The sequence below is a fragment of the Ovis canadensis genome, chromosome 3, assembly GCF_042477335.2.
Source record: "Ovis canadensis isolate MfBH-ARS-UI-01 breed Bighorn chromosome 3, ARS-UI_OviCan_v2, whole genome shotgun sequence".
NCBI lineage: Eukaryota > Metazoa > Chordata > Mammalia > Artiodactyla > Bovidae > Ovis > Ovis canadensis.
Genome location: NC_091247.1, coordinates 134928422 through 134951410, shown reverse-complemented (window position 1 = coordinate 134951410; position 22989 = coordinate 134928422). Strand labels below are relative to the sequence as shown.

At 37.9% G+C, this 22989-nt stretch overlaps 1 protein-coding gene across 1 annotated transcript in view; it reads left to right on the top strand.

Annotated features, from left to right (window-relative positions):
• EEA1 (early endosome antigen 1) overlaps positions 1–22989 on the top strand; it is a 129878-nt gene that overhangs the window by 33847 nt on the left and 73042 nt on the right. Inside the window, exons 2-5 of the mRNA XM_069584181.1 lie at positions 6704–6796; positions 17644–17768; positions 22352–22406; positions 22500–22565. Coding sequence (XP_069440282.1) covers positions 6704–6796; positions 17644–17768; positions 22352–22406; positions 22500–22565 — 339 coding nt within the window. The remainder of the gene's footprint in view (positions 1–6703; positions 6797–17643; positions 17769–22351; positions 22407–22499; positions 22566–22989) is intronic.

Genomic DNA, 22989 nt, shown 5'->3' with positions numbered 1-22989 from the left:
TTCTAGGTACTCATATTAGTAGAGTCATACATATTGGTCCTTTTATTTCTGGCTTATTTCATTTAGCCTAATGCTTCCTGCTAAAAGCTCAACATTCAGAAAACTGAGATCATGGCATCTGGTCCCATCACTTCATGGGAAATAGATGGGGAAACAGTGGAAACAGTGGCTGACTTTATTTTCTGGGGCTCCAAAATCACTGCAGATGGTGATTGCAGCCATGAAATTAAAAGACGCTTACTCCTTGGAAGGAAAGTTATGACCAACCTAAATAGCATATTCAAAAGCAGAGATATTACTTTGCCAACAAAGGTCTGTCTAGTCAAGGCTATGGTTTTTTCAGTGGTCATATATGGATGTGAGAGTTGGACTGTGAAGAAAGTAAAGCTGAGCGCCGAAGAATTGATGCTTTTAAGCTGTGGTGTTGGAGAAGGCTCTTGAGAGTCCCTTGGACTGCAAGGAGATCTAACCAGTCCATTCTAAAGGAGATTAGTCCTGGGTGTTCATTGGAAGGACCAATGCTGAAGCTGAAACTCCAGTACTTTGGCCATCTCATGCGAAGAGTTGACTCATTGGAAAATACCCTGATGCTGGGAGGGATTAGGGGCAGGAGGAGAAGGGGACGACAGAGGGTGAGATAGCTATTGGCATCACCGACTCGATGGACATGAGTTTGGTAAACTCTGGGAGTTGGTGATGGACAGGGAGGCCTGGTGTGCTGCGATTCATGGGGTCGAAAAGAGTCGGACACGACTGAGCGACTGAACTGAATGCTTCCTGTATTCATCCGTGTTGTAGCATGTATAGAATTTCATCCCTTTGAAAGGCTAAATAATATTCCGTTTTATTTATATACCACATTTTGTTTATCCATACATCCCATTGGTGGGCTTTTGGGTTTTTTGACTTTTTTTTTTTGTTTTACACATTTTAGTTTTTGTCACTAATGCTTCTGTGAACATTGGTGTATAAGTATCAATTTGAGTTCAGTTAGGCTTTAGCCAAGGTTTTAAATAAATGAGGATTATTATTAACTAAGCTAGAGAATATAGGAGGAAAAGAAAACCTTTTTCCTGGGATGGTAAAGGGTTGAGGTAGTGGTTTGATTTTGGATATGATTCATTTGAGGTCTTTTGGGAAATCAGAAAGCAACTGGAAATGTGGTGTGGAGATACAGGGTGTTAAATTAAGTTTCTTTAATAGTCCAGGAAAGAGATGATGACATCCTGAACTGAGTTAATGACAAAGAAGATGAAAAAAGGATAGATTAAAATTTGTGTAGGTGATTGAATTAACTTAGTGATTGGCTGTTAAGGTTAGGGAAGAGAGGAACTAAGGGTAATGCTTTGAATTTAGGCAAGATGGGTATGTGATTTTTCTGTAATTTTGGTTAGAGATTGCAAATAGATAAAAGGTTGTGAGAAAAGGTAATGAATTTGATTTTGAGTAAAATGACTTAAGATATTTAGAGATATTTAGCAAGACAGGAAAATATATGAAGTTCAGCAGAGATCTCAATTAGATTTATTTAATAAAATTTTATTTTTGGCTGCATTGGAGGATAATTAATTAAGGGAATAAATGAGATCTCCTAACAATGAATGTTGCTACGAGATTGAGCATGAAAATTTCTTGTGAAGTGCTGAAGTGCTCCCCATAAAATAAAAAAAATTATACCTTCTCAGTTTATCTGTATGTGCTAAGTTCTTACCTCTTAATAGTAAAGAAGTAATGAGGGCCCTAAGAAATCTCTTGATTATCCATTTATAGTACAAGGATCAGGTAATGTATTTAAAAAGCCCTTCTTAAGGTCTGAATATAGTGGCTGAATATAGATGGCTTTTCAGAGTTTTTGAATTTGTGAAAATTTTCCTAATTGGTCTTTATGATAAGCAGAGGGTGAAATAAGTGACAAAATCAATGTTGAAAGGTGCATTTTGTAAGAAGTTCTTAGAGATGTCTTAGAAGTCTCCAAGGTTTTGAGGTCGTTATGTCATTTAATTTCTAATACTTGTATCTTTTCCAGTTTCAGAAATAATTTTGCTAAGTATAAGGTGTATTTAGTCTCCTACACTTTTTTTCAAAGATTTTCATAAAAGCAGTAATTTATTTCTAGTCAACTCACCTTTTCCCAGCAATTAATCTGTTATCAAGTCAGCCTTAGCTGGTTTGCCTTGCTCCCAGTCTAGTTTCAGCTAGAGAGGTGTGGCTTGTGCATTTACTACATCTCTTCTGTGTGCAAAGACTAGTTATCCTTTTACTTGGTTTTAGTGCTTTGAAGATAGGTAAATTTTAGAGATGTGGTTCTTTATTTTTAGTAGCAGTTAGGTTGTAGAACTTATGTTCTCAATGAAATTCTTGCCCTCTTCCTGCCTGAATTTCTCTGGAATGAAGTCATATATGGCAGGGTTGGGGTGGGGGGGAGTCAGATGTAGGGAGAGAATTTTGGGAGCTCTGACTCAGTATATCACCAGATATTAGAAAAACTTTTGTTATCCATCTATAAAATAGATGTTTCTTATATACTCCTAGGTGTTTTTGATTGTTTTTCTTTGCTATTAGATTTTCAGTCATAACTAGAAGATGTGATTATTGATTGCTTTGGATTGCAGCAATGTAGTTATTTTCAATAAACAACTAGTCTGAAATAGATAAAATATGAATTTCAAAGAAACTTCATGTTGTTAAAACCTCTATGATAGTAACACCTTTCAAGGTATTGCATACAGTAAACAATAATTTTTCAGGCCCCCCCCCCCCCCCCCATTAAGTGCTGTTCTTAGGGCTTCCCTCCTGGCTCAGCTGGTAAAGAATCCACCTGCAGTGTGGGAGACCTGTATTTGATCCCTGGGTTAGAAAGATCTCCTGGAGAAGGGAAAGGATACCCACTCCAGTATTCTGGCCTGGAGAATTCCATGGAGAATTTCAAAGGGGAAGAGGGTGGCAAAGAGCGGATAGGACTGAGTGACTCTCACTTTTTTCAAAAGCCTGTATGTGATTTTTGAAAGCAGTTTTTGTAGAGACTGATGCTTTTTGTTGATCTTATAGTTGTTGGTAGTAGGAATTATTTTTATATTATCAACAGCCTAGAGTAGCCAGATATACTACAGGCATCTATTCTTATTTGGTTAAAATAAATACTTTAAATACCATATAAACTTTTCCCCGCATGTTTTCAAAATTTGATCTGTTTGGCTGGTGCCACTAAGCATTAGTGATAGGTGTTTGATAATTATAATCATCTGGATCTTTTTACAAGCCCAAATAGTTTTTAATTTTAAAAATCTGAAAATTAAAAAAAATATGACTACACTAATGAGGAGATGGGCAGGTGGTTAATTAAATCATCAATGCAGATCTTATCCTTTCAGCTACATAGGGGAAAAGCGGTAATAACAAATATAGCCCTGACATAAAACACATCAGTCTCTTAAGACCTTTCAGTCTCTGTGTTCATCTTTACATAATTGAAACCGTAACCATAATATATCCAAACTTTGTGTTTTTCCCCCTCTTACAAATTCAGCATTATATCGCATACCTTGTAATTTATATAGTCTTCACCCTGTCCCTGAAAAATGTCTTTTCACCATGCTACATAGCATGTGGGACCCTAGTTCCCCAGCCAGGGATTGAACCCGCCGTGCCTCCTGCAGTGGAAGCTTGGAGTCTTAACCACTGGGCCTTCAGGGAAGTCCCCCACCCCTGTCATTTTTAATTGTCAGATTTGTTGAGTTGGGTATGTCACCATTTAGTTAACCTGTTCTTTGTTTTGAACAGTTAGCTTGTAATTCTTCACTTAAAATTTTTTTAAAATTATATACGTTTGAAGTGCATAGCTTTGAGATTTGACATCTGTGTACACTACAAGGGGTCACCACCACAAGGATAGTTGCTGCCCGTCACCCTACGGTTGACCCCCTTCACCTGTTCTGCCCACCTCCCAACCCCCTTGCTGCGGCAGCCACTAATCTGTTCTTGGTGTCTTTGAGTCTTAGTTTTTATGTGTTCATTTGTTTTGCGTTTCTAGACTCCATGTACGAGCAAAGTCATATGGTGTTTGTCTTTCTCTGGCATCATTTACAAATGGGCAGAATTTCATTTTTAAAAAATGATGGCTTAGTAGTTCAGTGTGTGTGTCTGTGTATGCCACATCAACTTTATCCCTCCATCTTTTAATGGACATTTAGGTTTTTAAATATCTTGGCTATTGCAAATAATGCTGTAATGTATAGGGGTGTGTGGATCTTTTTTGAATCAGGGTGTTTTTTTTTTTTTTTTGGATACATACACAGAGTGGAATAACTCGGTCATATTGGTAGTTTTTAGTCTTAGTTTTTTGAAGACCCTCCATACTGCTTTTCATAGTGGCTGCACCAATTTATAGTCCCACCACTAGTTTGCAGCGTTCCTTTTTCTCCTCAGTCTCTCAGACATTCACTTCTCGTCTTTTCTGATAGGTGTGCGGTGTTATGTCACTGTGGTTTTGATTTCCATTTCCCTAATAATTAGTGATAGTGAGCATCCTTTCATGTGCCTCTTGGCCGTCTGTGTGTCTTCTTTGGAAAAATGTCTGTTCAGATTCTCTGACATTGTTGAGTTGTGCAAGTTCTTTGTAGATTTCAGATATTAACCCTTTATTGGATATATGATTTGCAAGTATCTTTTCCCATTCAATAGGTTGCCTTTTTGTTTTGATGATGGTTTCCTTTACTGTGCAGAAACTTTCAAATTTGATATAGTCCCTTTTAGTTTTGCTTTTCTTTCCCTTGCCTTGGGAGTCAGAGCCACAAAAATATTGCTAAGACTGATGTCTAAAGTTTTCATCTAGAACTTTCATAGTTTCAGGTCTTACATTCAAGTCTTTAATCCCTTTTGAGTTAATTGTTTCATTCTTTTGCATATGGCAGTCCATTTTCCCCAGCATGGTTACTGAAGCTACTGTATTTTCTCCACGGTATGTTCTTTGCTTCTTTTTCATAAATTAATTGTTTATACATATATAGGTTTACATTTTTATGCTCTCAGTTCTTTCATTGATCTGTGTCTGTTTTTGTGTTGGTACCATACTGTTTTTATTACTGTAGCTTTATATGTATTTGTTGTTCAGTTGTATTCAGCTCTTTGTGACCCCATGGACTATAGCCTACCAGGTTCCTCTGTCTCCAAGCAGGAATATAGGAGTGGATACCATTCCCTTCTCCAGAGGATCTTCCTAATCTGGGGATCGAACTCGGGTCTTCTGCGTTGTAGGCAGACTCTTTACCATTTGAGCCACCAGGGAAGACTTGGTAGCTTTAGAGTACAGTTTGAATCCAGGGAGCATGATACCTCCAGCTTTTTCCTTCTTTTTCAGGGTTATTTTGACTGTTGTATATTAGGTAGATCAGTGGTCTCTCCTAGTCTAGAGGTAGTGGCCTTATTTAGGAGATGTCCTAAGGGTCTCAGAAGCACAATCCTGCCTGGCCACCAGAGCCGGGTGCTTAAGGGGAGTCTCCTATGCATGCAGCTGGTGGGGCCACAGTTGCAGTGAGGGTGCTGGTGGGCGGGGCTGTTGCTTGGCCAGCTGTGAGACCCAGCCGAGGTGCAGTGTTCTCCCACTGGTGCCGATAGGCTGGGTGGAGGATTCCAGTATGGTGCCTGCCAGTGTTCGTTGTAGCAAGGCAGCCTGAGATCACATAAATGGCTCCTTCCAGTGACTCAGACCCTGTGGAGCATTCCAGCTAGTTCCTTTCTCTGTAGCAGATGTTTCCAGGTGAGTAGGTGAGTCCCCTCACCTATGGTCTGTACACTTTTCTTTTTTCCATGTTAGCGGTTTTATTTACCTCTTCAGTTAGCTGTGGCTTTTTTTCTTTTCCCTTTGAATCTGTGTGGTCCATGCACTTTTCAGTCTGGTGTTTTTGCCCTGATTTTCAGGCCAAGTCAGTCGGTATGCAAGTCCTTTCAGAGCAGGTTTTCTATTCCCTGTAGTCCTGTATTTCCTGTCTTTTACCTGATGGTTTAGGAGGTTTCCAGTTCCCTTAAGGTCATACCTAAGTATAATGAGTAATAATCTTGCAGGAGGAAAAAAGACCTTTAACCCTCCAAACTGTATCTTTGATGGTGGAATATTAAATATTGGAGACAGACTGGTAATGGTTGGCATGGTAGTAGATAGGTGGGTGACTAGATAATGTGACCTGTGTTGCTCTTTTTAGCTCCTCTCACATCATTGTAGTTCAGTTGATATAGTGGAGAGCAATGCAAGAGAAATTAGAATCACAGTGTTTTGGTTCTATTTCTTTCTGATTTTTATTAACAGTACAATTTTGAGAAGTCCCTTAGTTGCTTTGAATCTGTTTTCTCATCTATAGATAAAACATTTTCCCTGCATCTCTCAGAGATGTCATTATGATTAAATAAGATACTCTGTGAAAGTGAGGTGAAGATGATAAAGCACAATCAAAATAAAAGGTTTATAAAGGTAAACTTTTTATCAATTTAAAAAGACTAAACCTGAGAGAATGCAGACAGAGATACTGATACAGTATTAGGCTCAGTCTTCAGTAAAGGATAGCTTCTAGTGCAGTTTGTTGTTGTTGTTGAGAGGATATCTCCTTTTGTGTGTAAGGCTAGCCCTGATTACTATTTAGTTATTATATAGCTTATGAGTATATTGTTGACATTTCCTTTGATTTTCCCCCTCTTTCTGCTTGTGTTTCAGACTCCTGGGAGAGTTGGCTCTCAAGGTTCAGATTTAGATTCATCAGCAGCTCCTGTAAACACAGTGGATGTCAATCATGAAAGCTCTTCAGAGGTATGAGAAGATTAAGTATTATTTAAGGAAAAACAGTAAATGTTTGGAGTAACATTTGGTAATTTAAACTTTTGTAGCAAAAGATCTCATAAATCTTTCTTACGAATTGGATCTACACTGTAGGTAGATAATAGTGCTTTGTTGTGAGACTGCAAAAGTGTATATTAAGACTAAAAAATAATATTGACAATTTATATTTAATATTAAAGTCATCTCAACTTAATGAAGGTTTAAAAATCTGTTTGTAAAGAATTACCAATTAATTAGTAAGTACTTATGTGTTTGTACTGTCTTGAACAACTAAGCTAATGAAAAATTAGATAAGTTATGATACTTATACATTATTTGTCTTCATTTATAATTTTAAAGAATGTTTATGTTTGATAGCTTCTTAAAAATTAATGGAGAAAGTCTAAAAAAATAACTCATTTTTTGAGAAGTCAGCCATAGAAGTTACTTTATTACTATCATTATTTTTAACGAATAATATACACTCATTATAGAAAAAGGTTAGGTGAGAGAAGAACATAAAAACCATCCATAACTCTGCCCCTGAGAGACAAACACACTCACGTTTCTGATCTGACAGTTTTTGTCAGTTGCCTTTTTCTGGGCCCAGCTGTGCCACCTACCAAGCTCCCTGTTCCCTGCTTTTCCCCGTCTCTTGGTTGGTGAGTCTTTTGTGTGTATGTTTCTGTGTATGTCTTTTACCATTCATCTCTCTATTTTGTCTCTTTTTGCCCATCTGTCTTTCATGTATGTGTTTATTAACCATAAGATCTAATAGGACTGAGTGAGAAGAAAGGGATCAGTTGAACTGTATTAAGAGCAAGTTTGAGGAAAACATTCCAAACTGTGTTTTTGATAAGCTCAAAAAGTTCGATTGTAACCCTGGAAATGAATTTAGTAATAATTGTTGACCCCATTCAGACCAGACACAAAAAGTCTACAGTGGTAATGAGCAGTGCCTGGTAATGCCGCTGTATTTTCGTGTTAGTGTTCCTTTTCTACTGTGATAGTTGTACTCTTTTTCGTCCTCAAACCTTTCATGTGTCTTAACTTCTTCCTGCCTCTCTCAGTCACCTTCTATCCCTCTGAGAGAAAAGGAATCGTTAGAAGAATGTTCTCATTTTGTCACTAAAACTATGCTTTAGTCTCTATTCTCTTTATTTCTTCAGTATATGGAAGACAGGTCTCTTCCTGTCAAATTTCAGTCCTTGTGCTTTGGATTCCATTCTTTCACATTCTCAGCTTATCTCTTTTCCTGCAACTTTGGTTTTTACCTGTGACATAAATTTTTCCCATCAACATACAAATACTGTTCTAGAGGTGGCTCTAACCTGGGACTCTGTTAAATTAAGTTACGTACTTGAAATTTTTCATATTACCAACAAGTGTAAATTCCAGGTACTAATCTAATTGAGAGCTATTAGTGATTATGAATTCTCAGAGGCTATTTTTCCCATTTGCCCAGTGCTCAGGTGTTAACTGGTTAAGGTTTCAGTTGAAATCTCTCACTGTGTCTTTCAATTTCTCTTTTTCTCTTAATTTTTCCCTTTTACCCTGAGGTTGGCTTCCCACTTTGAACAAATTCTAGGTTTTAACATTGTGCCCTTAGCGACCATCTAAATGGAATTTGAAATACCATGGTCTCCAGGATTTTAAAGAAATAGCCAGAAATAAAACAGTGCCCTGGTTTGGTACTCACTTATATTTTATATATTATTATACATCATGATATATAAAATAGTATCTACATACAGGCTATTATAACAAAAGTACTGAGAGGCTTAAACAATAAACATTTCTCACAGTTCTGGAGGCTGAGATGTTCAAAGGTCTGGCAGATTCTAGGTCTGATGGGGTTTGCTTCCTGGATAAAGAAGGCCATCCTCACATGGTAGAAGGGGCAAGAGAACTCTCTGGGGTCTCTTTTATAAGGATACCTATTCCATTCATTAGGAGTCCACCCTCATGGCTTAATCTTATCTCCCAAAGGCCCCATCACATTGGAGGTTAAGATTTCAACATAAGAATTTTTAGGGTATACAGACATTCAGTCTGTAATAGATATACATTATGGATAATACATAATGTAATGTGATATCTTATATCATTTGTTCTCATCAGGACAATTGTTTAGGCTATTTAGTATATCACATTGCCAAAGCATATTCTTTGTTTACTCTTTATCCCTTTCTAATCTGACTTCCATCCTTAGTACCTGCTGAAGGCACTTGGTAATGACCAGCAAATAACACATCAGATTTTCAGTTTCCTGCTCAAGTGGCTAGAGAATACTTTTCTTAGGGCTTTTTTAGTAAGCGTCCACTGAAGTGTTCGGGTTGCTGGTTTTGCCAGCACACAGTCCAGAATATATGAAGTGAAAAGAAAACTCAGTACTCACCACTGTCTCAATCCTTGGCTCCTGAGACCTTAACTGGTCTGCCTTCTTCTCTTTACCTTTCAGCTTTTTATTTTTCTTGTGTTTTATATAATGCCTAGAGAGTTCAGCTGTACTTGGCAGGAAGAATAGAGAAATGTAGCTGTTTCATTTTGTCTGGAACTGAAAATCCAACCATTTTGAGAATTGGAATATTTATCTTCATATTTTAATGAATTGTAAGAGTTCTTTATCCTTTTATCAATGTTTTGATTGCCTCCTACTTGTCCGTTGGTGAGGGAAGGATTCCTGTTCTAGGCCCATGGGGATGGCTCAGCACATAATTAGACAAATGAGATCAGCATAGATTGTTATATATACTCACAGCCCAGGGGAAGAGGACACTGCGTGCCATGCGGGGCCACATGGGAATTGCACTTGGGAACAAAATCAATAATCAGGGGCTGGGACAGGCAGGCATTCTGGTGTCAGGTGTATGGTATGGTATCAGGGAGGTAAGGCCCCTCCACCCCATCCCATTCCTCCAGGAGATGTGATTGAGTAATTCCAGGGGCTGGCAGGGAGCTGAAACCTGCTGCTTAGGGATAAGCAGGCCTTGTGAAGAGGAGAAGCTGTTTGGATAGAGGATCTTATCTGTGGGAACAGAGTGGCGAGGGAACTTGCAGTTTAGGGCATTTAAAGCCCTTCTAGTTTGACTAGTTGTCAAAGCAGTGTGTATTGGGCCTTAATTTTAGGCCTTACACCACAATCAGAAATATGTGATGTGTATATTTTTTTCTCAGTCTGTGGCTTGTTTTTCATTTTGTTAATGGTGTCTGTCAAAGAGAAATAGTTTTGTCAGCCTTTTCTTTTATGGCTTTTGCTTTTTGGGTACTACAGAATTTTTGGCCTACTTCAAGGTTGCAAAACTATCCTATGCTGGCTTCTGGTTAAAAAGAAATCAAGCTACTTGGAGATATTGTACAAGACAGGGAATATAGTCAATATTTTATAATGACTATACATGGACTATAACTTTTAAAAATTGTGAATCACTATGTTGTAACCTATAACTTACAATATTATATATCAACTGCACTTCATTTTAAAAAAGACTGAAAGATTAAAAAATCTTTTAGCTTGTACATTTCAGTCTCTGACTTATTTTAAATTATTGTGTATGGTCCGAATTGTGGTTGAGCTTCATTTCTTCCATGTGGATATGGAAACCACATTTTTCTATATCCTTGTTATAGTAACCATTTGCTGAAAATGTTACTTTTTCCACTTGAATTGAATTTTCACTTTTGTGGAAAATCTGTTGACCTTATATGTGTGGTTATGTTATTTTCTCTGATCCAGGTATAATGAACTGATTTTGAGGTATGCCAAGTTATTTCTTATCTTTGAACTTTTGTGTGTGCTAATCTCTATGCCTTACCTGGTCTTGCTTTTTCTTGGTTAACATCTGATTATCCTTCAAGTCTCATTGCAGATAATTGCTTTTTCCTATCAACTTTCCTTGACTCTGATGTGAGACACATGCTTCTTCCATGTGCTTTTGTGGAAAAATATTGCCTATCCTTTTGGTGAAAGTGAAAGTGAAGTCTCAGTCGTGTCTGACTCTTCACGACCCCATACACTGTAGCCTACCAGGCTCCTCTGTCCATGGGATTTTCCAGGCAAGAGTACTGGAGTGGATTGCCTTTTCCTTCTCCAGGGGCTCTTCCCAACCCAGGGCTCGAACCTGGGTTCTCCTGCATTGTAGACAGACACTTTACTAACATCTGAGCCACCAGGGAAGTCCTCTACCCATCCTTTTGGTAATGACTGTTATTGTGAGATTCATTTGTTGAATATTTATTGAAGCCAGACACTGTTCTTGATGCTGGAGTATGGTGTGAGTGAAAACACCTTTATCCTGATGGAATTTAGATTCCACTGGGTAGAAACAGGCAAAACCTAAAACATACAGAGGGAGACAGGTGGTGTTACTGAGAAAAATAAAGCAAGGAAAAGGGAATAGAAAGTGTTTTGGGTGGATGCAATTTCAAATAGAATTGTCAGGGAAGACATCTCTGAGAAGGGGATAGCTCAGAAAGAACTGGATGAAGTGAGGAGATGAATCATGTGGCTTTCCGGAGCAAGCATGTTGCAGGCATGTGGAACAGGTTTTTGAGGTGAGGGCATGCCTGCCATGCTGAAAAACAGCCGAGAGGCTAGTGGCTCCAGCACAGTGAGTGGAGGGAGGTTGGGTTAGCGAGGTAATGAGGCCCACTTGATGTTAGGCCATAGAGGCTTTTGTACAGACTTTAGTGTTTTACTCTTGCTGAAATAGAAGTCATTGGAAGGTTTGGATCAGGGAAATGACAAAAGTTAACCTACATTTTCACAGGGGTAAGGATAGAAGCAGAGACTGTTGGAAGGCTTCTGCAGTGATCCATATACACTTTGAGGGTGGTTTGGATCAGGGCAGTAACGATGGAGAGAGATCCTCAGGTTCTCAATATATTTTGAAGGAATTGTGTTGGCCAAAAAGTTCATTCAGGTTTTCCATAAGAACTGAATGAGCTTTTTAGCCAATCCAATAGTTCTAATAGGATTTTTTGATTAGTGAGGTATGAAGTGTATTTTCTTTTGCAACTTTTTCAAGAAGTCTATAAGCTTATTAAGGATGAGGTCTTTGCTTTATTTTACCATTGTGTTCTCACTACCATAGCATAATGATGTAGTAACCACACCCAGTAAATACTTTTTGAATGAATGATTGAATGACAATATGTGGAAACTTACAGTGAAGAAATAAGTAAAGTGTGGCAGGCAGCATAAAGATACTGTGGTTAAAAAAACCCCCACATCGCATTGTTCTTTAAAAAAAAAGGATTGTTCTGTAGTTTTAGTACCTGGGACGGTGATATCCAGGAAGACATCCCTTTCATCAGTATAAAGGAAAAAAAAGTGAATTCATGTTACTTATTTTCATCCGCTGGCTGATCTCCTTTAAGGGTTGTCAACAAAAGGAACAATGATATTAAATAATAGCTATCATTCATTGAATGGTTTCTTTGTATCAGATGCTGTGATAAGGACTTAGCATATATTACCTTATTAATTCTCCTGAGATTTCCCATATGAAGTAGGTGTTATATTTATCTCATTTAATGGAGGAGGAAATTGAAGGTCATATAAACTACCAAGAGTAGTAGCTTATGATTCAAGGATTCAAGCCCAAAACTAGCTCTTAACTGCTAACCTGTCTTGTGTCTCACTTTGGAATCTTGTTTGTTGTCTTTCTTCCTTGCTATGATCCTAAGTGACATTAAGGACTCAAGGAACACCTTAGCCTCTCAGTTCTTAATGTTATCAATGCCAGTGATATTTATTACTTTTCTGGTTCCTCAAGGCCATGGCAGTGCCTCCAATTTTCTTATCAGACAGAACAGTTTTATCTGGCATGTTGAAATCCTATCTCTGCATACCTTACATCAATTGCCTGTCCTATCAAAAACTTTCTCATAGTCATACTTCTTAACTTCTTTGGTCTTGTTGATTATTTTAGATTTTTAATTTCTATTTTTTTCTTATAGTCTATTATCCTTTCTTGTCTTCATTTCATTTACTGTCTAACCATACATCTAACGACAGTTAATATTTGTTGAGCACTAAATCCCGTGGGCGGAGGAGCCTGGTGGGCTGCAGTCCATGGGGTCGCTGAGGGTTGGAGACGATGGAGCGACTTCACTTTCTTTTTTCACTTTCATGCACTGGAGAAGGAAATGGCAACCCACTCCAGTGTTTTTGCCTGGAGAATCTCATGGACGGAAAAGCCTGGTAGGCTACAGTCCATGGGGTCGCGAAGAGTCGGACACGACTGAGCAACCTCGCTTTCACTTTTCGTTTTCATGCATTGGAGAAGGAAATGGCAACCCACTCCAGTGTTCTTGCCTGGAGAATCCCAGGGACGGCGGAGGCTGGTGGGCTACCGTCTATGGGGTCGCACAGAGTCGGACATGACTGAAGTGACTTAGCAGTAGCAGCAGCAGTATAATTTCTCAGGCAAGGAATACACTGTAGAATACACTCTAGATGAATAGATGCTAATATTAGCTCCATTTTATAGGTGAGGAAACTGACATTTAGCAAAGTAAAGTGATTTTTAAAAAGTCACATAGTCAGTATTGGTTGAGACAAACCCATATCTGGTTTTGACACCAAAATTCATGACATAACTTTTGTAGCCTATTGTCCTTCACCACTGTCTTCATTTAATTTACTTTCTCCCTGACGCTCTCAAATTCTTTATTCTCTTATCCTTTTATTGTTCCTCTCTGACAAAACTGCAAACCATAGATCAGTGTAACAGCCCATATTTTAAAAGACAGATATTGTTAGGTATGGGGAGTTTGGGAGAGTGTTTTAAAACGATTTTACTTAGCTCATAAAATTAGAAGAGGGGGTCACCTGCTAGGAATTGTGGGTGTGGGCAAGAATGGGATCTTTAGCTTGTGGAATATGGTCAAGACTGAAAATTGCTTTCATTATAAGAACTTTTTGTTGAGAACATTATCTTACATTAAAATATTTGTTAAAAATGCCAATCATTTCTTGATCCAAAATAACAGCTAGTTTGCCAATACTAGCTCTCTCACACAAATAAGGACAAAGTATCATAAACAAAATGAATAATAAGATTCCAACAAAAGCAACTGTTTACTACAATAAAGTTGACCAATGGGAATTTATAGCATTAAGGATGGAAACTAATTTCAGAGTCCTACTTTGGATAGCAGTCTTTCACCCTTTGTACAGTTACTACTTGAAGGTTTCCCTTCCATATACTAAAAAGAGATATACTAATTATTTTCCTGGTTGTCTATTTTCATTGTCTGTTTTGTTTCATAAATAACTTTTTGTGTATATCGCCCTAAAAGCTGTTATTTCACAGGGTTTCATCTGTCCGTTATGTATGAAAAGATGTATAACTGCTATTGATTTGTCGGAGCATTACCAGAAAGTGCACGCTGAAAATGAGACAAGAGGACAGGAACTTCTTAATGACTCCAGTGTTACTGTGGGTCCTGAATATTTTGTTTTAGCAGCTTGGTTATGGGTTGCTCAAAACAGCTTTGTTTTTCCTTGCCTCGGTGTTGCTTCACTTTTTGTGCTACATGGGAGTATGGATTGCTTTCATTATGCATGCTCTGAGAAGGTTCAATAAGGAAAAGATGCTCTTGGGGAGTTGGCTTGGCTGTTCTGACTGTTTGCAGCTGTCTTTCTGTGAATCCGTAAAATACATAAAAGTTTAAGCTTATTTTTGCATAAATTTTGCCATGAAATTTGAAATATAAAGTGAATGTTTTTTATTTCAACATTTGTAAGTTATATCTTTATTGTATAGTTAATGTTTTCTTAATGAATGTATTAAAGTGCTTTCAGTTAAGATGCTTTACTCTTAAAGAAAAAGAGGACCTTGCATGTGAGCTGTTACTGTCTTTACTTGGGAAAATACACAGCATTATATACAGCAGATCCAGATTCTGGGTCTACTTCTGTTTCAGTCTTTTCCCCAGACCTGTTGGAAGTTACAGAATGGTACACACTTGTCATTAATAGTGGCTCACTCAAATGTTTCCCTGTAGTGCGTGAGGGTGGTGCGAATCGAAGGCTGGGAGTGGGAGCCAGTGATGGGAAGTGTTGCCCATTTTTAGGCTGGAAAAAGTTTTTCAGATGATCTTGATGTACTTCCTTTGAAAAGCATGACAGTATTCTAAAAACAAAGAAACATAGCTTTTAAAAAATTTCTTTTACAAATCTTATAAAAGAAGGAATCTTTATTTATCATGAAAGATAAAAAATCAAGATTTTTTGCTATGAAGTAGTGATGTATAAGAAAATGATCTCACCAAACCTTCACTTAACATATTAATGGGGTACCTCTAATGTGCCAGGTATTTTGGTAGATAAAGGAGATAAAAAGGTAAAGAAGATATGATCTCTATGCCAGAGAGTTTTTATTGTAGATGTTTGCAAAAAGAGTGTAGTGTGTGATTCCGCTTGAGGGGAACCGCAGGAAAACTTGAGGGGGGAGCAGCTGAGCCAGACGTTCTCTAGTGTGGTAGGAAAATGAGTACACGTAGGCAGACGCCAGTTAAACTGCAGAAGCAAAGCGGCCAGAGAGGCATGGAGGATTCTTGGAACTCTGCCTAGTATTTTACCAGTTGTCTTTCTTCCAGAGCATACGGGTTAATTTTTCTTTATGGGTTAGCCAGAATCAGAAGTGACTGTTTACCTATGTGTCACTTAAATAAGAACTTTCCTTTTAACTGAAAGAATACTTAATTCAATAGGGTATCATAAATGTCAAGTTAAGCTAAGTTCTTTGCTACAGTAGATTTGAGAAAGGATTTAGAGATAACTGAACTAAGAGTAAGGAATTTAATGCTTTTAATCTTAAGTCAGCTGTGTGTGTGTGTGTGTGTGTGTGTGTGTGAGGGAGAGAGACAGGGAGAGAGTTGGCGAGATGTTTGGAATGATTAAGGGAAATAAATATAGCTGGCTATTTTAGTTTTTTATTGTTGCTGTTTTACTGTTTGTAAGTTATCTAGCAACCTCAATTCCCATGAAGTTTAGAAAAAATAAATAGAGGAGTTTCTTAATATCCAGAATTAGTATCACAAAGTCCATGAACTAAAGATCATGTACTTTATTCACAGGACATCTTTCAGATACTCATTCTGAGTTTATTTTATGTACTTTAAAGTGAGTGATGTGGTTTTAATAAACTTTTCCCTCTTAATCTAGCCTTCCCATCCATGTCAGGCTAGGATTACTAGTCTGGCTTTGTGAGCAGAACATACCTTTGTTTTCCAAATACAGCATGGCTGTTTTATACCTCTTCTGTACCTTTGTTCATGCTTCTCTATTTGCCTTTATTTTCTGACAAGTAGATTCCTGTTTAGATCTATTTCTAGCGACTCATATAGACATATGTCAACATATACACATACACACATATGTATGTGTGTCTGTGGATTTTGGGGGCAGTATTAACTGCTTAATAGGCAGATTTGGATACTTACCTTGTATTCCTATAGTTCTTTATATATACTTCTGTTATACCATTGCCTGATAATGTCATCCTTACTGAGCCTTGAATCTGCCATATAATGTGAGTAAGTGATGTGAGGGTATGTTATTTGTACAGCACCCACAAAGGAGCAGAAGTAATATGTTTATTTTTAGTTTCTGTGTGTCCGGAATATTTATTACTTAGCTCAGTCTATCCCTTGGAAGGTTTTATAATCTGCAAGCTGTTAAGCTTTTCTGTTTGTTTTTTTTCCTGCCAAGTTATGCCCTGCCAGGTTCATTTGTATTTCATTAAATAGATACACAGAGTAGAAAGTATATGGTTATGTTCAAAGTACTGTACTAGTCACTAGGAAAACATAGATTAGCTTTGTTATGTTATATTATTTGTTGTTGTTGTTTAGTCTCTTAAGTCGTGTCCCAATGTTTTGCAACCCCATGGTTTGCAGCCTGCTGGGCTCCTCTGTCCATAGGATTTCCTAGGCAAGAATTCTGGAGTGAGTTGCCATTTCCTTCTCCAGAGGGATCTTCCTGACACAGGGGTCAAAGCCGCATCTCCTGCATTAGCATTCAGATTCTTTATCACTGAGCCAGTCACGTGGGAAGCCTGATGGTAATGCTGGAGGAAAAAAAGCAATATATGCAGAGGTGTGAAAGTGTGAGACACCATGGTGTGTGCAGGGAAACATAGGTACTTTAGTATAGCTGAAGCATGTTGTATAGAGTAAAAGTGTCCTGAGATTACACTGGATGGGTCACTGGGGACTACAAATGCAGGACCTCGTATACCATAACCATATAATAAGTTGTTAAGATTTTATAGGACTGTTTATTAACTTGAAGCTTTTTTAGTGTTAATTAGGGTTAGTAAGGGATTTACTGATTAGAATACTTCTCAACCGTTGCACATACTCTGTGGTAATTACAGGTAATTTATATTACCTTTTTTCCTCAATGATCAGAATGCTTCCTGTTCTTAGTTTTTGCTTATCATTCCTGTGCAGTAGATTGTAGCAGATATTGTTTTACTCTGGGGGATATTTAGAGAGATGGAGGATCTGATGGCATGTCGTCTTCTCAGCTAGACTTCTAGGTTAGAACTGACTTCTCAGATTAGAATTCTGTACTGTAGCCATTAATTTATTCGACCGAAAAGATGGTTATAAGGGTCTTAAAAAATATTTTGTAAGCTGCAACCAGGATAGGCAGTGATGTGTCCTTGTACAATACCAGAATTTAGGCTTTGCGCTGTAAATTACAACTTACTTAATGGCATTATTGGTATGAATGTTACGTTTGACTATTTTTCATAACATAGGAATGGTTATTTTGCAATACAAGATACTGTTTTGAAACCTTTTTCTACCTGTTTGTGTAGGGTTTCATATGTCCACAGTGTATGAAATCTCTTGGATCTGCTGATGAACTTTTCAAACACTATGAGGCAGTCCATGATGCTGGTAATGACTCAAGTCACGGAGGAGAAGCTTTGGCTCTGAAGCGGTACAGTATCATAGCTTTGAGGTGTAATGTAACAGATGAATGCGCGTGATATCACTCTTTAATCATGAATACTTAGTTCTTGAAGAGTACTGTTTTTATATTTTTTTATTTAAATCTACCTTCATTTAGCATAGTTTTGATCTTTTATTGTTATGATTTATTCAATCCTTGATCAATAACCAGCTATACCAACATCTATAGCATGTTTCAGAGGTTATATTTTTAATAAAGATTGTGATTTTTTTTGAAAGGTTAGAGTATATTTAGCATATTCTGCTTATTAAAGAATGATATGCTTTCTTTAAAAATTTGTCTTTTGTATTCACCAACAGCAAACAAAACATATTCTGCCTCTTAGCAATTTTATCTAACCATTTTAACAATTAAACTAAAATATAATTACTTAGAATAGGATTCAACAGTTAACTTTGCTTTTCTTCTATTGGTGAGAACTTTTGTCTTAAATTCCCACTAAGGAAGAAAGCTTGATTTTATTCTGTTGCTATGCTGTTGCTGATTTGTTGCTAAGTTGTGTCCTGACTTTGCCAGTACATGGACTGCAGCATTGTACGCTTTCCTATCCTTCAGTTCAGTCGCTCAGTTGTGTCCGACTCTTTGCGACCCCATGAATCGCAGTACGCCAGGTCCCCCTGTCCATCACCAACTCCCGGAGTTCACTCAGACTCACGTCCATCGAGTCTGTGATGCCCTCCAACCATCTCATCCTCTGTCGTCCCCTTCTCCTCCTGCCCCCAATCCCTCCCAGCATCAGAGTCTTTTCCAGTGAGTCAACTCTTCACATGAGGTGGCCAAAGTACTGGAGTTTCAGCTTTAGCATCATTCCTTCCAAAGAAATCCCAGGGCTGATCTCCTTCAGAATGGACTGGTTGGATCTCCTTGCAGTCCAAGGGACTCTCAAGAGTCTTCTCCAACACCACAGTTCAAACGGATCAATTCTTCAGCGCTCAGCCTTCTTCACAGTCCAACTCTCACATCCATACATGACTACTGGAAAAACCATCGCCTTGACTAGACGGACCTCACTATCTCCCAGATTCTCATGTCCATTGAGTTGGTGATGCTATCTAACCATCTCATCCTCTGCCTTCAATCCTCCTGCCCCGTCTTTCCTAGCATCAGGGTCTTTTCCAGTGAGTTGGCTCTTTGTTGCATCAGGTGGCCAAAGTATTGGAGCTTTACCATCAGTTCTTCTAATGAATATTCAGGTTTGATTTCTTTAGAATTGACTGGTTGGATCTCCTTGCAGTCCAAGGGACTCTCAAGAGTCATCTCCAGCACTATAATTAGAAAGCATCAATTCTTCAGCTCTCAGCCCTCTTTATGGTCCAACTCTCATATCTGTACGTGACTACTGGAAAAACCACAGCTTTGTCTACATGGACCTTGGTCGGCAAAGTGATGTCTCTGCTTTTAAATATGCTGTCTAGGTTTGTCATGGTTTTCCTTCCAAGGAGCAAGTGTCTTTTAATTTCATGGCTGCAGTTACTGTCCATAGTGATTTGGAGCCCGCGAAAATAAAATGTGTCAGTGTTTCCACTTTTTCCCCATCTATTTGTCATAAAGTGATGGGACCAGATACTGTGATCTTTGTTTTCTGAATGTTCAGTTTTAAGCCATCCTTTTCACTCTCCTCTTTTGCCCTCATTAAGAGGCTCTTTAGTTTCTCTTCTCTTTCTTCCATTAGGGTGGTGTCATCTGCATATCTGAGGTTGTTGATGTTTCTCCTGGCAATCTTGATTCCAGCTTGTGTTGATCCTGCCTGGCATTATACACGATGTACTCTGCATGTAAGTCAAGTAAGCAGGGTGACAGTGTACAACCTTGACACACTCTTTTCCCAGTTTTGAACCAGTCCCTTTTCCCATGTCTGGTTCTAACTGTTGCTTCATGACCTGCATACAGGTTTCTCAGCAGGTGGGTAAGGTGGTCTGGTATTCCCATCTCCTTAAGAATTTTCCAGTTTATTGTGATTCGCACAAAGGCTTTAGCATTGTCAGTGAGGCAGATGTTTTTCTGAAATTCTCTTGCTTTCTCATGATCCAATGAATGTTGGCAATACGAACTGTGATTCCTCTGCCTTATCTGAATCTAGCTTGTACATCTGGAAGTTCTTGGTTCACATGCTTTTGAAGCCTAGCTTGGAGAATTTTGAGCATTTCTTTGCTGACATGTGAAATGAGTGCAATTGACCAATAGTTTGAACAATCTTTGGCATTGCCCTTCTTTTCGATTAGAGTGATAACTGACCTTTTCCAGTCCTGTGGCCACTGCTGAGTTTTCCAAATTTGCTGGCATATTGAGTACAGTGCTTTAACATGATCAGCTTTTAGGATTTAAAATAGCTCAGCTGGAATTCCATCACCTCCACTAGTTTTGTTTATAGTAATACTTCCTAAGGCCCACTTTACTTCATACTGCAGGGTATCTGGCTCTAGGTCAGTGATCACACCATCATGGTTATCTGGGTCATTAAGACCTTTTTTGTATAGAATTATACAGAAAGATAGTCTCTGCATATATACAATATGCTTATATCTGTGTACATATAGAGAAATGTATAAATGTATATAATTACATAAAAGAGCAGTTCTACACTATCCTATACCTTTTGTTTCTGTCTGTATCTATGGATTGTTTCTTATCATTGAAGATAGTTATCTTACTCTTTTTAATAACCACATGGAATTTTACCATTCTCCTGTTGACAAGCATTCAGGCTATTTCCAGTGTTTTGTACATACAAATGTGGTGGTGGTATATGTCTTTGTGGACATATTGTTTGCATGTGTTGAAATATATCTGGAAGATATATTTCCAGAAATGGGATTTCTGGATAAAGTTTCCCTTTAAAATTTTGATAGATGCTTCCTAATTTTCTTTTGTCAATATCCTAAACTGTTCAATCTGTTAAATGTTTCAGAAGATTTTCTTTGCTAGACAGGTTACTTTCAAAAATTTATTAAGTGGCACTTTTTGAAAGATTAATTGGACTAACTGAGTGCACCCAATTAGAAGTTGAATTAAAATTATCTTCCTTGCAATTTCATTCAATTTAATATGAGCCATTCCTATATATTGTTATTCATTCGTCTCTTCATTGTTTTGTTTTGTGCATGGAGTTGGAATATTAATAAAGAGTAGGGAAAACTTAAAACCTATACACACATTTTTATACACATATTAAGACCAAGGTTTCTCCAGTTAGCCTGTGGTTTCTCCGAATCAGATAAGTTCATAGGACCACATGGGGGGGGGAGGGGGGGGGAGAGGAGGGGGGGGGAGGGGGGGAGAGGAGGGAGGGGGGGAGAGGAGGGAGGGGGGGGAGAGGAGGGAGGGGGGGAGAGAGGGAAGGGTGGGAACACACACACAAAATAGAGAAATGAAAACTAATGAAAGTGTCATAAAAAGGCAAATTTTAAGAGCTAAAAATAAGCAGGAATATATTATCTAGTTTTACTTTTGTATTCAGAGATTAAAGATGACACCTTAAAGCTTATCTCCATCATGAAGTGCTTCTTCTAGGTAGAAGTGATCACTATCTTTATGCTTCTGTTTTTGTTTCTACTATAGAACCAATGGCCTGTTACTCTATGTGTTTTCTTCCCCCATTAAACTGAATGACTTGAGAGTCTGGCATAGACAAGTTCTGTTGAATAATGAATTCTTTATGTATGAATGGCTTTTCTACTGTTAACCATGTTTCACAGATGAAGCTGACTTTGTTTCTTGACTCTATCTTCACTCCCATCCTAGAGAATAATTTTCCTACCAGTATGTCCCATTATGTTTTACTTTCTGATGTGCTTGTGCTGGTGTGGACTTGGTTTTCTGCTTCAGTAGAGCTGATCCTGTTCTTTTCCTTCTGTACTGGAATCAGTGCACATGAGTATTCCCAGTCAGCTCGTTTCAGTCTTCTACCGTGGCAGTCATTGGAGTGGCATGGAGCAAGGGGAGTCCTTTTTCCTGCTGTTTATAATCCAAGAGGATAAGATATGTTCTTCCTATCTAGAAGAATAATTGCAAATGTGTTTTCTCATGGCATGTCTTCTGCATAAGGGCTTCGAGTTGTCTGCTCAACCATTGTTTGTCAGACTATTAGATGAGGGGAACAGAGGTGAGGTTTTGACAGGAAAGAGCATTTCAGACTCAGGAAACAGCAAGGAGCCAGCACTGCTACAGCCAGGTGAATGAGGGTGAGAGTGGTAAGGTAGGGACTAGATTGTGCAGATTTTTGTAGTCCTTGTTAATGAGTTTAGATTTTATGCTAACTGCAGTAGGAAGCTGTTGATGCTTATTGCTGGTAACTTAATGAGAGACCTTTTGCTTTTGTCTCAGTACTTGACAGTCAGTTTTACTCTTTCCATGATAAAAGTGTTCTTCCATTGACAGACAGTATGCTTAGGGATAAAATTATTTCCCCGAGGACTGTATATATGCCACTATATATAAAATCTATGGAATTTTTTTAAGAATTGGGAAAACTAGAATATTAATATATATTCACTAGCCATGATTTGTTAAAGCAATTAACCATTAATTCCTTTTTTCCAATTTATGTTTAGAGATGATATAACACTACTCAGACAAGAGGTCCAAGACCTACAGGCTTCACTTAAGGTAAAATAAAAATGATTATACTTGTTTATTTTCAGTGTATCCGATAAATAAAACCTTTTAAAATTTTCTGATTAAAACCTTTTCTTTCCTTAGGAAGAAAAATGGTACTCAGAAGAATTAAAGAAAGAATTAGAAAAATTTCAAGGGCTGCAGCAACAAGTAATTGCTTTTAAATACTTAAAATGTGTTAATAGACATTCATTTTCATTGTAAACAAGTGGCATGATATGAATAGCTTCCTAATTGTTTCTCTGTGCTTGTTAGCCTACATATGTGTCCTTTGAAATTCTAATGAATACAAACCAATATAACCAGTATATGGAAAGCTCAGATATAACTCCTTAAAAGTGCTCCATTAAGAATCATTTACCTATGGGACTTCCCCGAAGTGATTAAAAACTCTGTGGTTCCGCTGCAGAGGGCGCAGGTTAGATTTGTGGTCAGGGAACTAAGATCCCACATGCTCCAGTGTGGCCAAAAGGGTCATTTACCTATGGATTTTTTTTTTTTTTCAACACCAGGCCACATTATTCTTATTTTCTGACAATATATGTAAGTGGTTAAAAAATATAGGTTCAAACAG